The 18,935-nt window shown below is 47.2% G+C and overlaps 1 protein-coding gene across 1 annotated transcript; it reads right to left on the reverse strand.

Annotated features, from left to right (window-relative positions):
• Window positions 1-5,347: 5,347 nt before the first annotated feature.
• LOC125519904 (reticulon-like protein B2) lies at window positions 5,348-10,501 on the reverse strand. The gene is made up of 5 exons (XM_048684685.1): window positions 10,187-10,501; window positions 6,296-6,476; window positions 6,076-6,217; window positions 5,909-5,978; window positions 5,348-5,816 (listed from the first exon to the last, which is right to left on the reverse strand). Exons 1-5 carry the CDS (start codon window positions 10,407-10,409, stop codon window positions 5,650-5,652), a joined length of 783 nt encoding a protein of 260 aa, XP_048540642.1. The 5' UTR covers window positions 10,410-10,501; the 3' UTR covers window positions 5,348-5,649.
• Window positions 10,502-18,935: the final 8,434 nt, after the last annotated feature.

The following is an 18,935-nucleotide window of genomic DNA, read 5'->3' on the forward strand; positions in this document are numbered from 1 at the left end:
AATGGTAACATCAATATCTTCTAACTCGGTAGGTGCAATATCATGCTTAATTTCTTTGTATAAGTCATGAGGTATAGCATTAGCACTAGCACCCATATCACATAAGCCATGATAACAATGATCTCCTATTTTAACAGAAATAACAGGCATGCCTACCATAGGTCTATGTTTATCTTTAGCACAAGGTTTGGCAATTCTAGCAGTTTCATCACAGAGATGAATAACATGCCCATCAATATTATCAGACAAGAGATCTTTAATAATAGCAATATTAGGTTCAACTTTGATTTGCTCAGGAGGTGTATAAGTTCTAATATTGCTTTTACGGACCACAGTTGAAGCTTTAGCATGATCCTTTAACCTAACAGGAAAGGTGGTTTCTCAACATAAGAAGTAGGAACAATAGGATCATTATAAGTGATAGTCTTTTCTTCAACTTTAATAGGTGCAGCTACCTTTACCTCTATGGGAGGATGGTATTTAAACCACTTCTCCTTAGGGAGATCAATATGAGCAGCAAAAGAGTCACAAAAAGAAGCTACTATCTCAGAGTCAAGTCCATATTTAGTGCTAAACTTACGGAAAATATCGGTATCCATAAAAGATTTAACACAATCAAACTTAGGTGTCATACCTGACTCCTTACTTTCATCGAGATCCCAATCTTCAGAGTTGCGTTTAATTCTTTCCAATAAATCCCATTTGAATTCAACAGTCTTCATCATAAAAGAGCTAGCACAAGAAGTATCGAGCATGGTGCGATTGTTATTAAGAAAGCCGAGCATAAAATTTTTGAATAATTATTTCTCTTGAGAGCTCATGATCGGGGCATGAATATAACATTGATTTAAGCCTCCCCAAGCTTGAGCGATGCTTTCTCCTTCACGAGGCCAGAAATTATATATATAATTGCGATCATGATGAACAAGATGCATAGGATAAAACTTTTGATGAAATTCCAATTTCAATCGTCTATAGTTCCATGATCCCGTATCATCACATAGACTATACCATGTCAATGCATCTCCCTTCAAAGATAAAGGGAAGACCTTCTTCTTAACAAAATCACCGGGCACACCTACAAGCTTAAATAATCCACAAACTTCATCCACATATATTAGGTGCTCATCAGGATGCTTTGTTTCATCTCCTGCAAAAGGATTAGCTAGCAATTTTTCTAACATACCCGAAGGAATTTCAAAGTGAACATTTTCATCTTCAGTAGGTTCAGTAGGTTCAGGAGCAACTCTTTGCTCTACTGGTCGGGGTGAAGATACCCCGAACAAGCCCCTCAGAGGATTACTTTCCATAGTAACAAGTGATAGTAAATTTCAGCACAATATATAAATTTTTTCTTACCAAATTCCACCTACCAAAGGCGCTTCACTCCCCGGCAACGGCGCCAGAAAAGAGTCTTGATGACCCACAAGTATAGGGGGTCTATCGTAGTCCTTTCGATAAGTAAGAGTGTCGAACCCAACGAGGAGCAGAAGGAAATGATAAGCGATTTTCAGCAAGGTATTCTCTGCAAGCACTGAAATTATAGGTAACAGATAGTTTTGTGATAGGATAATTTGTAACAAGCAACAAGTAACAAAAGTAAATAAAGTGCAGCAAGGTGGCCCAATCCTTTTTGTAGCAAAGGACAAGCCTGGACAAACTCTTATATAAAGAAAAGCGCTCCCGAGGACACATGAGAATTATCGTCAAGCTAGTTTTCATTACATTCATATGATTCGCGTTCGGTACTTTGATAATTTGATATGTGGGTGGACCGGTGCTTGGGTTCTGTCCTTACTTGGACAAGCATCCCACTTATGATTAACCTCTATTGCAAGCATCCGCAACTACAACAAAAGTATTAAGGTAATCCTAACCATAACATGAAACATATGGATCCAAATCAGCCCCTTACGAAGCAACACATAAACTAGGGTTTAAGCTTCTGTCACTCTAGCAACCCATCATCTACTTATTACTTCCCAATGCCTTCCTCTAGGCCCAAATAATGGTGAAGTGTCATGTAGTCGACGTTCACATAACACCACTAGAGGATAGACAACATACATCTCATCAAAATATCGAACGAATACCAAATTCACATGACTACTAATAGCAAGACTTCTCCCATGTCCTCAGGAACAAACGTAACTACTCATAAAGCATATTAATGTTCATAATCAGAGGGGTATTAATATGCATATAGGATCTGAACATGTGATCTTCCACCAAATAAAACAACTAGCATCAACTACAAGGAGTAATCAACACTGCTAGCAACCTACAGGTACCAATCCCAGACTATGAGACAAGAATTGGATACAAGAGATGAACTAGGGTTTGAGAGGAGATGGTGCTGGTGAAGATGTTGATGGAGATTGCCCTCTCCCGATGAGAGGAGCGTTGGTGATGATGATGGCGATGATTCCCCCCTCCCGGAGGGAAGTGTCCCCGACAGAACAGCTCTGCCGGAGCCCTAGATTGGTTCCGCCAAGGTTCCGCCTCGTGGCGACGGAGTCTCGTCCCGAAAGCTTGCTTATGATTTTTCTTCGGACAAAAGACTTCATATAGCAGAAGATGGACACCGGAGGACCAACAGGGGGCCCACGAGGCAGGGGGGCGCCCAGGGGGGTAGGGCGTGCCCCTCACCCTCGTGGACAGGTGGTGCCCCCCTGACGTATTTCTTCCGCTCAGTATTTTTTATTATTTCCAAAAATAACTTTTGTGGAGTTTCATGACTTTTGGAGTTGTGCAGAATATGTCTCTAATATTTGCTCCTTTTCCAGCCCAGAATTCCAGCTGCTGGCATTCTCCCTCCTTATGTAAACCTTGTAAAATAAGAGAGAATAGGCATAAGTATTGTGACATAATGTGTAATAACAGCCCATAATGCGATAAATATCGATATAAAAGCATGATGCAAAATGGACGTATCAGCCACCGACACGACCAAGACCAGCGCCATGCAGGCCTGGCCCGTGCCCACGACGGCCACCGAGCTCCGCGGCTTCCTCGGCCTGACCGGCTACTACCGCAAATTTGTTCCCCACTACGACATCATCGCGAAGCCGCTGACCCAGCTCCTGACGAAGAAAGGTTTTGCCTGGAACGACAAGGCGCAACAAGCGTTCGAGCTGCTGAAGCAAGCCATGGTGAGCACGCCCGTGCTGGCACTCCCCGACTTCGCCAAGCCATTCGCGATCGAGACTGATGCGTGCGACACCAGCGTGGGGGCGATGCTCACACAGAACGGCCACCCCGTCGCATACCTCAGCAAGGCCTTGGGCGTCAAGAATCAGAAGCTGTCCACCTACGAGAAGGAGTTCTTGGCGGTGATGATGGCGATCAACAAGTGGCGGCCGTACTTGCATCACGCTCCGTTCGAGATCGTCACTGACCACAAGAGCCTGTGTGCGCTTACTTATCAGCAGCTGGCTACGGACCTCCAGCGGAAAGCCATGTCCAAGCTGCTGGGTCTACAGTTCTCCTTCCGCTACAAGAAAGGCGTCGACAATGGAGCAGCGGACGCGTTGTCCCGCGTCGGCCATCTTCTCGCGCTCGACGCTCTCTCTCTATGCTAGCCCCAATGGCTCCAGGAGGTGGCCAACTCCTACGAAACTGATCCTGACGCGCAAGAGCTGCTGGCCAAGCTCGCGGTCACCACCACCGACGACCAAGGACGCACATTGCAGAACGGCGTCATCAGGTAGCATGGCCGGTTCTAGATTGGCGCAAACTCTGCGTTGCAGACCAAACTCATCGCCGCGCTCCATCACAGTGCAGTGGGTGGTCACTCCGGCGCCACGGCCACCTACCACCGCGTCCGCAAGCTGTTCGCCTGGCCCGGGCTGAAGCGTGTCGTGGAAGATTTCGTCCGGCAGTGCGTCGTGTGCCAACACGCCAAGCACGAGCACACGCACCCTGCCGGGCTCCAACACATTCCAATTCCCACGGAACCATGGCAGGAGTTGACCATGGATTTCCTGGAAGGGCTAACGAAGTCTGAAGGCTCCGACGCAATCATGGTCGTCGTCGATCAGCTGACCAAGTACGCTCACTTCGTGCCGCTTCATCATCCCTTCACCGCCGTTCATGTCGCTCGCGCCTTCTGGGAGCACATCATCAAGCTCCATGGCGTCCCACATTCGATCGTCTCCGACCGCGACAAGATCTTCACGAGCGCAATGTGGCGCGAATTGCTCGCCGTTGCTAGAACCAAACTACTCTACTCCACCGCGACCATCCCCAGACGGACGACCAAACCGAGCGCGTCAATCAGTGCCTGGAGATGTACCTGCGGTGTGCAGTCCACGACACGCTGCGGCACTGGCGCAAGTGGCTATCGACGGCGGAGTTCTGGTACAATTCGGCACATCACGCCTTCCTGAATTGCTCTCCCTTCAAGGCGTTGTACGGCAGAGAGCCCAACCTGGGGGGGTTTACCACACCTGAGCACCGCGCTCCCCGGTGACGCGGCGTCCGGCGACCTGGACTGGACTGCGCACACAGACCTGCTGCGTGCACAGCTAGCGCGTGCCCAAGCTCGCTTCAAGAAACAAGTGGATCGACACCGAGCGAAACGAGCATTCGACGTTGGCGAACAAGTCCTTCTCAAGTTGCAGCCATATGCACGGTCCTCTGTCGCCAATCGCCCCTGCAAGAAGCTCGCCTACAAGTTCTTCGGTCCCTTCCTGGTAACATAACGCATTGGCACGCTGGCGTATCAACTGCAACTTCCCCCAAACAGCAGCATCCACCCGGTATTCACGTCTCTCAATTGAAGCCGTTTGCTCCTGACTATACTCCGGTGTTCTCTGAACTGCCACGAGTACCAGACCTCACCAGAGAGCAAACCGAACCAGTGGCAATTCTACAACAGCGCATGATGAAGAAAGATGATGCCCCGGTGGTGCAACTGCAAGTTCAATGGGCGAACATGCCACCATCGGCTACAGCCTGGGAAGACTGACGCCCTTCGTCATCGGTACCCATCCGCTTGCATTTGGAAAGAGTCTGCATCGCAAAAGGGAAGCAACATCACGTCTGCAGATGCTGCTAATGCACCTGCAGCGGACTAACCAAGTGCAGTTCAGTTATCTGAACCTACAACCCACTGTTGGGCTCGGGTCGAGTGTGTGCGTGGGTTTGTGATTGGGCTGCGGCCTTGTAAGGGTGGCCCAGTGGGGCAGCTACATATGTACGGCTCACAAGAGAAAGAGGCAGCGAGTGTTGATCGAGTCTTCCTTTCCCCTTCTCCAAGCCTCTCATCTACTCTGTTCTCTCCTCCCTCATCCCCAATTCTAGATCGGGATCCGCCTGGGCACTACAGGTAGTGAACAAATGGCACTGAAACTGGCAGCATTCAGCAGGTTATTTTCTTTAAAGAACATCCATTCGGCAGGGCTTCCACTAAGAACATCCACACGGAACACATCTGCCGCGCATACACACAGGTGGCAGGACAGGTATCTACAAGCGACTGCGGTAGTAGAAAGGTAGCGGTTCGAAGTTTTCAGAGTTGCATATACAAATAGCTAATACAATGCTGAGCAGAAGGCAAGGCCGTAAGACGACTGACGTCTCGCCGCATTACGCATATGGATCACGCAACCACGAACGACCCAGCATGCACGTGAGACACCCAGCATTCTAGGTCTTCTTGGTTTTCGCCGGCCCTCGGGGTATCTTGCTCAGAACCTTCTGGTCCAGCACCTCGTAGTGCTTGCACGCCTCGGTGTGAGCCTTTCCGGCGAAGTGGTCCACCTTGTCCTGGTACTTGTCGTACAGGATCGGCACCGTGTGGATCATCAGGACAGCTGTTAAGAGATCTCAACTATATCAGCTCAATAGCTTATAACATGCAGGGTCTCGATCGACAATGCTGTAGAACAAGTACAAAATGCATTACCAATGTATATCAAGGTGAGGAAATCACAGCAGCTTCCCACTTCTGAAAGAACCCAGAGACCAGCAATCACCTGGAAAATGCAGGAGTTACTAGTATTAGATACCATCAAGCAAAAAAGCTGAACAGTTCAAAACTATGATGTATAGTTTTGATGGCAGAAAACGTACACCAAGGAATTTCTTCAGATCATGTCCCATTGCAATCTCCCGCAACAAGTGAAGTGATCTGTTGACATCGCTGCGTAATGCCCGCGATACATTCACAGCGAGGTCTTCAGGTATCTCGACCACAGGAATATCCGGCGGACTCCTGGAGAAGTAACACTTGATGAAATACGGAAGCGGTACCAACCAGAACATGTAGAAGATCACAATATATATCACTTACTTCTTGATGAAGGTCATAGCTTTGGACCACACAAACAAGATGGCCAGCACACCAATCATCACATGGGATAGCAGAGTTAAGAGGTGGTAATCAAGCACTTCAAATAGAACCCATATGACAGTTGTTCCACCGATCACTACAGCAGTTGTTTTCTTGTCCTTCCATAACAGCACATCAGCAGCTGCACAGGAGTTCACCAAAACAAACCAACAAACAGAGCAATCAGAATTGTAATAGTGCAGCTCCGACTTCATAATTTTGCCATGAATGTCATGTCTTAGTCATCAAGGGGGCTACTTTTTTTTAAACAATCAAGAGAGCTATTGTTGCTATAGTAGAAGAAAAATACTTCACCATTCTCACATGCAAAGATCACAACATTATTCTTAAGAACAACAACAAAACCTCTGAAGACATATAAGAGGATAATTTTAGAAGTATTTATGGATCGCCCAATATATCAATTTGTGATTGCCAAATGGCAGGGTAATAAGAAAAGAACTAAAAATTCTGTAGGCCTGCAAATTTTACGTCCGGTATTCTGAATATCTCCACGATTTGATGTGTAGTTTTGATATTTCTGAATATCTCCACGATTTGATGTGTAGTTTTGATATTTTAGAGTCATGAATCTATGACTAGTGTAGGCTGTAGGGTCACCACTCTTTCATAAGTGTCAAATTCACATTTAAATATACATAGTAGTATGTTTTCCAATGAACGACAACAAAGCCTTTCAGCCCCAAACAAGTTGGGGTAGGCTAGAGTTGAAACCCATACGATCCACCCTGCGGATGCCCCTACTGACAACTTGGAGAATGCAAATTCCGACTATTCGGACTCACAATCAACAATTGGAGATCTTGTAGTAGGGCCTTCATGTAAAATATCATGGATCACATTTGAATTCTACCGCCTTTGAAGATATTTTCCCCTCTTTTGCAGTTTTGCTACAAGCACTGCTTGACAATGACGCCTTTCCATCCTTCTGTTTACCACTCTATACTGTATCCCCATTTTCTACTGCCCTTTTGAACAAGGTGGCATGCCAAAACATCAGACGGTGACAAAATCCAAATGATATCAGCTAGTTTAGGAGACTGGCTTAGGCCCCTGTAGTTCGGGTTTCTCACTGGAAACCATCTGTACATGCGCAAAAGAATTAAGAAGAGTTCTTATTTTAAAATTTGAAAGTACTGGTACATACTACTTGAAGCAATTAGAAATGTCTAGGTGCAGATGCCACTAGTTGATTTAGGGGCCGTTCAGTTCCTAGCCACACATTGCCACAATTCAAATTAGGCAAGTTTGACCAAGTTAGGTGAGTGTTTGGTTCTAGCCATATGTAAGGCAAGATCTCTTTTTATGAGAAATGAACCCCACATGTCAAATCTATACTACTATATAGTGTGCCAATTTTGAAAATTTGAAAGATGGGCCTAAGAAGTAATTTCAGCCATCGATAGGGTCAATCCTATGGTTCAGAATGCATGGATTCGCGTCTACAGTATCCACCATGCAGCTGGTTGTTCATTCTAGAGAAATCTAGGCCCACCCGAATTGTTTATTGCAGGACGTCGCGTTTGTGCACTGCAAGGTTGGGCCACGTAGATAGAAGGACGCTGTCCGGCCATGGACTGATGGACCTGCAGCGCAGCAAACCGCAGTCACGCCAGACTTTCAGTCCTGTACTCCCATCTCCATCCTTCTCCTAGAGCGTATCAAAGTACTGGTAGCTTTGCATCCAGTCCGTCCATGAAATAGCATTTCTTTAGGGAATACGACATGTATATGATAGCACAATGGTTAAGTCATCTATCACACTGCACAAATACATGAGATGGACAAAAATTTATGTTACCAAGTTTTGCAACCATGAAAATATTTTTCTTGGAAGAAAAAATGTGACTAGGACATTTTGATTAGTGAAATTAGGATAGCTGTCATGATAACTTTACATACAAACAGAACAGAATTGTTGATTTGTTAGACTTTTCAAGGACTTCTTTTTTGCAGAAAAAAATCAGCGTGGGAGATCTGTTTTCACGAATTGAACTTTGTACGTGCTATGCACGTGCCCGCGTACTAGTACACAAAGTGTGGCAAGATTCCCTAAGGCAAGCAAAAGTGTGGCTAAGAATTTGAACACCTAGGTAAGGCAAGTGTAGCAAAACTAGTGTGGCAAACTATAGCAAATTTAGTCGCAAACCAAGCAGGCCCTTAGAAGGAAGCGGTTGTGGTAAACTGGTCACGGGACCACCAAGCCCAAAAAAGGAACAGACCAACCACAGCCGGTGCTGGAATCCTGTATGGGCTACACTTCTGTTAGAATAAAATTGTGCCTTCGTGTATTATCTGGTATATCTCTCCTCCAATCCTGAGGGGTTGAAACTAACACTCTGGTTCCTAATCCACCTTTCCTGAACTTCCAGAAAAAATGAACCTATTCCCCCTTCAACAACAAAGAAAGTAGCATCATCGGAGATAAGAGGATGCCTCCCCAAGGATCAGCTATACTTCTGCTAGTATCAAAGGTATGCTTTAAGGATCGCTCTGTATGCAACATATCACGTAATATCGCTTAGATCAAGTTGCAAACTGTATTTTGTTTGGCAAAAATGTTCTAGAAGGTAATAATAGATACTTCAACTTCAGCCAAGTGGACTACATAGGTTCACAAGTCCATATCTTTTCTTTTTCAAAAGATGTTTCACAAGTTCCATGTTTTTCTTTTCTTTTCTGAAAGATGGTTGACAAGTCCATGTGGATTTTAATAAAGTAGATTCACGAGCACCAAATTCAAGTGCGGATTCCTGGTTACAGTATAGTTGATGTTGCCACTTGCAAAAAGTCACCAACAAGAATCATTACAATTCTTCCAGGGCATCATACATCCATACTAAACTGGATAAAAGGATGCTGATTCCAACAGGTAGGCTCGTCTTCCTATTTCACACTTAACATAAGATCTACTGGGTCAACAAGAAAGCTGTACAAAGCTTTTGAATATCTTCTCTAGGCTTTTGAATTACCAAGGAAGCAGGTTAGTTAATTTTGGGGGGAAACGAATTTCAGATTTCTCCATTTCAATTTAACCGATTTCATCATATGCCGCCTACTAGTAGCGACATACTTTGAATCATTCATATGAATTACAAGGCTTCAGAGCAGTATCCCACAAAGATAAAGCGAAAACAAGTGGTCTGGGTCAACAGCTCATGGATTGGACAGTTTGTTCAGCCTAGAAGGTAGCAAGACTGTATTCGGCCTAAAAGGCAACAAGTAAAACCTCGAGTGACAGCATGCCCATTTATTTCATATTAGTGACGTAACTGCGTTGATTATCTGCAGGCCGAAGGACTCAAAAAACAACCATCCACTAAATCAGAGAATTATAGGTGGGTGCTTTCTTGGGGTAAAAGGAGTCTTATTATCTTGTTATTTCATAATTAGCTATGTGGACTGAGCAAACGTTTATATTGCTCACGCTATCTGCAGTCCGCAGTACACAAATTGAGCACCCAACCTCAAATTAGACAACGACAACTACTACAGCGAAACAATCGCAGATACTCGAAGATCTAAACCGATGTTAATTAGAACACGTATCAAGGACCGAAGAAATCAGAAGTAAGCAACTACCGCGCAGGTACTTCTTAGTTATTTTTCTCTTTGGAAATGGAGGTTCTATCTGGCTAAACGCCTAAACCCTTCCCAACTGAACCACCATGCGCACTCAAAATGGAAACCGCCAGCCTGTGGTGCGAACAAATACTTGAAAAATCAAACAAATCCAGTACTCACTGCCACAGATTAAGGAGTAGGTACTACTAATAAAAGGGAAAATAAATACTAGTAAAGGTAAAAGGAAAAGGAACGGAGGGCTCGTACTTTTGCCGCCACCTAGCACCTTGTGCACGGAGGTGTCCTCGCCGAGCAGCCTGAACCCGCGAGACCTGACCGTCGTGTCCGGCGCAGGCGCAGGCGGGGCCGCCTTCTCCGGCGAGGCGTCGGTGCTAGCCGGCGGCTCCGCCGACAGCGGCGGGGCGCCCTCGGCGGGCGCTGCCGGGGTCGGCGGGGGCGCGGCGACGGTCTCCTCGGCTGGATCGGCCATGGATGGAGCAAACGAAGCTACAGGAAAGCTAAGCACGAGTTCCCCTCTGCTCTCGTAAAGCGCGCGGTGTGTGGTGGGAGTGTGCGCCTTGGCTGCCTTTTTCTCATCGGTGGATGGATGGAGATCTCTAGAATACGGAGCGAGTGGGACGGGCCGTCAGGGCATCTCTAACAGTTTTGTATGTTAGCTTGTTGGTAAAATATGCCATGTCATTAATCAACATCTTAACATACAACAACTTCAATGAAATGTATGTAGTTTGCTCAATAAAATATGAAATAATAAATAAAATGATCTCTCATTCTACATTGGAGCTTGTGCAAAGGGTGTTGGTTCATGTACATACAACCTTTCTCTCTTTCCTCATTTATTATATGACACATCATCAAAAATTCTATGTGATAAAATTTCTCTACAACTATCTTACAACCATTGAAGATGCCTTTAGGGGCCGTGACGGCGTGCTGCCGCCTTTTCAGTGGTGGAGCAGGTGCTACGTGCACCCGGGAAATTGTTGCTTTTCGTCACAAATTTTAGGTAGTAATAGTAGAGTAATATAAACACTCTTATATTTCTTTACAGAAGAGTACATAGTAGTTTAAAAACGTAGAAATAACATTCAAAAAAGCTTAGAAATAAAAAAACAAAATTACGTTGACAAAATTACAGAGGGAGTAGAATTCTACAGAATTTCAAAACACGAAATTCTACAAGATGTGTCTTTCTGAAATAAATATGGGATTTCCGGAGAGTTGAGGAGAGGGGTAGAGCAAAAATGAATTTTAATTTTTAAAGGAAAATAAAATAAGATTTGAACTCAAGTTGAGATTTCTATGGAATAGATACATGGTGATGGACTCTATGAAAATTTAGTAATCCCAATCCTATGATCCAAAGGATTTTCATAAGAAAATAGTTAAATGGCATATCGTTTGAGAAGAAGAGAGTATATTGGTAGCACATTGAAAATCTGATCCTTGTAAGAGCATCTTTGATTTGCATGATGGTGAGCTTGCGGTAATATAAAACTATCAAAAAATAGTAGAAATGCTTGTACAAAACAACAAAATATATATAAAAAATAGAGTTACTTTGATTCATAGGAACAAAAAACACAAAAATTAACATGGTCAAGTCAAGGTCAGACCATAAACATGAATAAGGTTGTAATGTTATCACACCATTTGTATACGCTTGCATTGATCTTTGTGAAGATGTACTCTCAAAATATTATAATTGTTTTGAAGAAATTTATGATAAAAGAAATGTTTCCTTTGCTCCATTCCTTCTAACTAATACTTGCCATCAAAAGAAATGAAATATAGGGACGTGTTGTTTCTAAGCTCGAGCTCAAATGAGCTTGGATGAACAGTAGAATCCAAAAAAATCAAACAAAACATTCTGATTTTCTTTTGGTGAAAACATTGACAAAAGTTCTCAGTGCACACAAAAATTCATCACGAAATAACATTTGTGGAAGTCGTAGCAAAAAAAATTGATGCTCCAAAAGTGTTCTTTTCAGAAACATTTTGGAGTGCTGATTTTGGGGGTTTTTTCATGACTTTCACGAATGTCATTTCGCAATAAAATTTTGCAAGCACTTAGAACTTTTGCCAATAGTATCACCAAAAAAATCAATTTTTTGAAATGTTTTATATTTTTTTCGGATTTTACTACCCATCGCGTGCTCACATGAGCTGGCGCGCAGAAGAAAGAAGACGATCCTTCCGATGCAGCGGCAACATTGGTTTTTCTCTTGGTTATTTGTTTGATGACTTTCTGACTTTACAAAAACAAGGTTCAGCTGATTTCGTCAGTCATCAGTGAAACGAAGGAGGCAACGACACACCACCTGCTCTGTTGGAGGGCGCAATCATTTGTGGGTCATTTTTTAAAAAAGTTTATTCTTTATAAGGTTTAGCTGCAATGTTTCGAATTATCTTAATACAGTGCTTTTACGCTCACTCCGCAGAAAAAAAATCTTCAGTGTTGTTGACCACTAGCCGGTAGCAACTCCATGTGCGCCTAGCCATTTAGCTCTGTCGACGGCAAAGTAACGGGGCAGGGAATCCGTCGGCACAGCCCTGGCCGCACACGGAGATGCAGTGCGGATTCCTGGCGTTACGCGCGATGTGGCGGCCGCCGAGGACGACACGCCAACCGCGGCAGGGTTTGCTGGAAAGCTCCGCCCGGACACGTGCAGCTCTTGCTCTGGACTAGTGGCTATAAACCGATAGGTAGAGAAAGGAAAAACACTATAGGAGTGGTGCTGCCTCTTCCAGCGGCACGCGTGGCTGCTGGCCACCGCCTACGAGCCAACCAAACCAAACCACCAAAGGCGTGATTGACTTGCTGCTCCGAGCCTCCGAGTGATTCGTGGCGTGGGAATTTGGGATGGATGCCTTGGTGCATAAAACAATGGAAGGGAGAGAGCGGTGAAAGGTTCTTTTGGTGGATTGACAAGGTTATCGGTTACAGTAGCAGTATTGCTACGTGTTCTGAAGACGTCCTAGTGCACATTTTCTTTTCCTGCGATCGACGGCATGGAACGAATAAAATTCATACGAAATTGGTTAGTTGAGTTTTTCTTAAAACGAGACAAAAGAAATGTCATTTCTGTTGATTAAAGGAGAAGAGAGTTGTTTGATTAAGAGCATCTCTAACAGACGCTCTATATAACCGCGCGTGCTAAATTTTTTTATAACGCCAAAATAGCGTTTTATAGCGCCGGACAACTGAGTATCTCCAGCAGATGCTCAAAAATATACTGCCCAATTAGCAATAGTAGCAACTCCAACAGGCGTCCAAAATTAACCATGCGCGTCCGTATCTAGCTCGCCCTGCCGTGGCCGTGGCCACGCTCCGCCTCGTCATGGCCATGGGCATGCTCCGCCTCGTCGTGGCCGTGTCGCCCGTGGCTGTGGCCGCGCTGCGCCTCGTCGTGGCCGTGCCGCCCGTGGCTGTGGCCGCGTTGCGCCTCGTCGTGGCCGTGGCCGCGCTCCTCCCAGCCCCGCCACCGTTGTGGTCGTGGCCGCGCCCGCCCTGCCACCGTCGTGGCCACACCCGCGCCCTCCCGCTCGTGGCCGTGGTCGCGGCCCGCCGCGCCCGCGCCCTCTCGCTCGTGGCCGTGGCCGCGACCCGCCGCGCTCGCGCGGTGCCGCTCGTGGCCGTGGCCCGCCGCGCCCACGCCCTGCCGTCGTCGTGGCCGGACCCGTGCCTGCGCTCCTTCCCATCCTGCCGCCGTCGTGGCCGGGCTCGCGCCTACGCCCCTCCCGGCCCGCCGCCGCCGTGGCCTTGGCCGCGCCTGCGCTCCTCCCTCCCCCCCGCCGCCATGGCCGTGGCCGCGGTCCGCCCCGCCCGTGGCCGGCTGGCGAGCTGGCGCGCGCATGCGAGGAGGCCAACGGCGGCTCCGGACGCACAAGACACTTTTCACGTGCGTGAGAAGTTCAGCGCGCTGGAGCTCAAGCGCTAAATATACGGCTTGCGATCCAGTTTCGTCCGGCACGCTGAACACTTTTTACAGCGTGCTCTATTATACAACGTCCGCTTTTTTAACTTCGCGCGCGCTAAACTTGTGATTTTTTGGGCGCGGCGCCAATATTAAACGTTTGTTGGAGATGCTCTAATTAGCGGAAAATCGAACAAAAAACGTCACAATTCACTGATCAGGGGCATACAAAGATACACCACATCACACGCGCACACCACTGCAGTAAAACATCATCGAGGTTGGGCGTTGGTGTCATCGCCATCACTTCTTCATGAGCAAGTGACACCGGTTTCGTCTTGCGACCACCAACATAGCTGCCACAAGAAGTCGCATGAAGATCAAAGCCGAATAACCAGCCACACATCAAGAACTAGGTTGTGGCCTCCGCTGAGCCATTCTCGAACCTCCCATGCTCGCAGTAGCCTCACGCCTTCTATCCACTGTTCGGCCGCCCCACCCCTTCCATCATGCGACCTCGAAGTATTTTTGCAATTTTTTCTCGTAGATTTAGTTTAGGGGTTTATAGATTCGCGTAGATGACATACAATTCACATTATTTTGTAGATGGATTCAATGGTGGAGCTTATGTTTTTCGATGATTCGTCCTTGGATTCGAGCTCTTACTTCGAGAGTGCAAATGCTTGACGCCGAAGAAGACACGGTCATATTGATGGTTGCTGAATAGATAGCATCCGGGGGTAGATAAGGAATCATCCGAATCGCAAGTTGGTTGTTATATATTTTATCGGAATAGAATTAGAGGCCATAGCCGGTTGATGCAGGACTACTTTTTGTGCCAGGCAGTACCTTCCTGCGGTATGTGTTCCAACGACGCTTTTTGCATGACCGAACGACTATTTCATCGAATTGCTGGTGACATTGTGACGCCCGGATAATTAGACTACAGTAATCCCAAGCTAATGATGCCACGTCACCTCCATTACTGTGATTAAACTCACGTTGATTCGAACCCGATTCAAATTCAAATTTAAAACATAGGCAAACAACAAAAGTTTCCAAACTTTAAAACTAAAATGTTCGGAGTGAACTAAATAATGCATAGGTAATTATGGTGGAGAAACCAAACTTTGATAAAGTGTTTAAAGGCTCTAAGATAATTAAAACAGTAGTTAAAACAATTAAATACATGCCTATTGAATTTTATAAAATATTAAACTATTTTATTTTCGGTTGAGAATTAAGGTGGCAGTAGTATATTTATAAATACAAATTTAGGTGCTAGTGTTTTTATAAAACTATAATAAAAGGGAACTTAAAATAAAACAGAAAAGAAAATAAATAAAAGAAAAGAAAATACAAAAGAGAAAAACTAAACTAACAAAAAAGGAAAGAGAAGCCCCCACCCTGCTGGACCGCGGCCCAGCTGGCCATCGGGCCAACCAGGCCGGCCCAGGTCGGCCCCCACGTCCTCTCCCTTATCCACTCCTCCCCCCACTCCCCACCGACAGCCCCCACTCCCCCTCCCCGAAATATCCCCCTCTCCCCCGATCTGGATCGGGAGGAGACCACCGCCGTCCCCCCCCCCGAACCACCCAACGCCGGCGCTCCGCCAGCCCCCACCCGCATCGCCGCCGTCGCCTCGCCCCGTCACCAACCCCGAGGTCGCCGGATCGATCCGCGCCCCCCCTCGCCGATTGGGCGCCGCCGCCCGAAGCCCGCGCAACCACCGCCGACGTCGTCCTCGTCCTCTCCCTCATCGGACCCACCCGACCGTCCCCGAGCCCACTGCCGTTACCCTACTCCCCCCCGTGAGCTCCCTCCTCTCCCTTCTCCGTCACCGGCGCCGTACCCCCCCCCCCCTTACGCCGTTGCCGCCCCGCCGTGGGCCGCACGCGCCAGCTGCGCCCTGGCCGTGCGCGCGCACGCGCCCCGCGCTCACCGTGGCCCTCGCGCCCGTGGCCGCGCCCTCTCCCCCCTCCTCCCCGTGGCCGCACGATGCCTGCGGTGGCCGCCGCCGTCCGCCATTCCGCTCCGTGCCCGCCCCGCTCCGGCCAGCCACCTCCTCGCTGTGGCTCCCCCATACCGGCGACCGCGCCCGCGCCCTGCTCCTCCCATTTTTCCCGCCGTGGCCTCGCCACTGCCACGCCGGCGAACCCCCCCTCTCTCGTCGTGGCCCCGACTGGTTGCATCCAGTGCGGGCGCCCGCTGCGCCCAGCGCACCTCGCCGCAGCCCCCGTTGCCCCAGCGCCTCCTTTGGCTCGGGCCGGCGCCCGCCCCTACGCCCGCACGCCCGACCCGCAAGGCCTCTGTGCCTCAGACAAACGGGGCCCACCCCCCTGTGAACGAAAATGAAATAAGTAATAATAATAAAATGGTTTTAAAAATAATAATAATAATAATAATAAATTAATAAATATATAAGTAAAACAAATAATAAAAATGAATTTAATTAATTAATTAATTAATTAACTAAATTAATTAAGTTAATTAATCCTGTTTAAATTAATCTAATTAGATAATTAAATTAACGAAACAGTAGTTAATTAGGTAACAGCCCCTGACAGGTGGGACCCACCTGACAGGTTGACCAGGTCAATGGTCAACGTTGACTGCTGACATCATTCTGATGTCATGCTGACGTCATCATTTACTATTCTGGATAATGTTGGATTAAATAATTAATTAAATTCCAGAAATTAATAAAATCTTTAGAAAATCATATCTTTTAATCCGTAACTCGGATTAAAATATTTTCAACATGAAAGTTGCTCAGAACGACGAGACGAATCCGGATACGCAGTCCGTTCGTCCGCCACACACCCCTAACCTATCGAACCCGCAACTTTCCCCCTCCGGCTCCTCTGCCCGAAAACACGAAACCCCGGGAATACTTTCCCGGATGTTTCCCCCCTTAACCGGTACCACCTCATACCACGTTAGGGCACGCCTAGCATCGCTACTTGTCATGTCATGCTTCACTATGCATATGCTTGCATTATATTTATTGTTTCTTCCCCCTCTTCTCTCTCTAGACACCGAGATCGACGCCGCTGCTACCCCGTACGACTACGGTGTTGACGACCCCTCTCTCTTGCCAGAGCAACCAGGCAAGCCCCCCCTTTGATCACCAGATATCGCCTACTCTTCTCTTACTGCTTGCATTAGAGTAGTGTAGCATGTTACTGTTTCCCGTTAATCCTATACTGATGCATAGCCTGTCCTTGCTACTACTGTTGATACCTTTACCTGCAATCCTAATGTTTAGTATAGGATGCTAGTTTATCATCAGTGGCCCTACATCCTTGTCCGTCTGCCATGCTATACTATCGGGCCGTGATCACACGGGAGTTGATCACGGGTATATACTATACTTTATACATGATACATGTGGTGACTAAAAATGGGTCGGCTTGAGGAGCACCCGCGAGTGGAGTTTTGAGGCGGAGCGGCAGGGCAGGTTCCGACCACCTAGGAGAGAGGTGGGCCTGGCCCTGGTCGGCGTTCGCGGATACTTAACACGCTTAACAAGATCTGGGTATTTGATCTGAGTCTGGCCATTTGGTCTATACGCACTAACCATCTACGCGGGAGTAGTTATGGGTATCCCGGCGTCGTGGTATCAGCCGAAGCCTTCTTGACGTCAGCGACGGAGCGGCGCGCGCTGGATTGGACTGGAACGCCACTAGGCTAGGTCTGCTTCCGGCCGCCCACGCAACGTGCAGGTGTGCTAAGGGCGATGGGCCCAGACCCCTGGGCGCTTAGGTTTAGACCGGCGTGCTGACCTCTTTGTTGGTCTAGGTGGGGCTGCGACGTGTTGATCTTCCGAGGCCGGGCATGACCCAGGAAAGTGTGTCCGGCCAAATGGGATCGAGCGTGTTGGGTTATGTGGTGCACCCCTGCAGGGAAGTTAATCTATTCGAATAGCCGTGATCTTCGGTAACAGGACGACTTGGAGTTGTATCTTGACCTTATGACAACTAGAACCGGATACTTAATAAAACACACCCTTCCAAGTGCCAGATACAACCGGTGGTCGCTCTCTCACAGGGCGGCGAGGGGAGGATCATCGGTTAGGATTATGCTATGCGATGCTACTTGGAGGAATTCAGTCTACTCCCTTCTACATGCTACAAGACGGAGGCTGCCAGAAGCGTAGTCTTCGAAAGGATTAGCTATCCCCCTCTTATTCTGGCTTTCTGCAGTTCAGTCCACCGATATGGCCCTTTACACATTTACCCATGCATATGTAGTGTAGCTTCTTGCTTGCGAGTACTTTGGATGAGTACTCACGGTTGCTTTCTCCTTCTTTCCCTCTATCCCTTCTACCTGGTTGTCGCAACCATATATTGGAGCCCAGGAGCCAGACGCCACCGTCGACGACGACCCCTACTACACCGGAGGTGCCTACTACTACGTGATGCCCGCTGACGACGACCAGGAGTAGTTAGGAGGATCCCAGGCAGGAGGCCTGCGCCTCTTTCGATATGTATCCCAGTTTGTGCTAGCCTTCTTAAGACAAACTTGTTTAACTTATGTCTGTACTCAGATATTGTTGCTTCCGCTGACTCGTCTATGATCGAGCTCTTGTATTCGAGCCCTCGAGGCCCCTGGCTTGTAATATGATGCTTGTATGACTTATTTTATTTGTAGAGTTGTGTTGTGATATCTTCCCGTGAGTCTTTGATCTTGATCGTACACATTTGCATGCATGATTAGTGTACGGTCAAATCGGGGGCGTCACAGACATGGAAGTTGTTGAACCTTTCTTCCAACAACGGAGAATCGCCGCCAGTCTCCTGAGTTTTTCTAATTTTCAGAAGGTTGTCGCGGCACTTTGGATGCTTGCATATGATTCTTCTGCAGATTCAATGGATGACGCTCCACAAATGATCGAAGATGCAATATCAATAGCCAAAACAATGGTGAAGGGTTTTTTTTGCGGGAAAATGGTGAAGGTTTATATAGAACATTATATCATTATATGCGAGCACCCAATGGTGAGGACATGACCATGCTTCTAGCAATGCATGAAACAAAAGATTGACCTCATATGCTAAGGAGTGTTGATTGTATGC

The sequence above is a fragment of the Triticum urartu genome, chromosome 7, assembly GCF_003073215.2.
Source record: "Triticum urartu cultivar G1812 chromosome 7, Tu2.1, whole genome shotgun sequence".
NCBI lineage: Eukaryota > Viridiplantae > Streptophyta > Magnoliopsida > Poales > Poaceae > Triticum > Triticum urartu.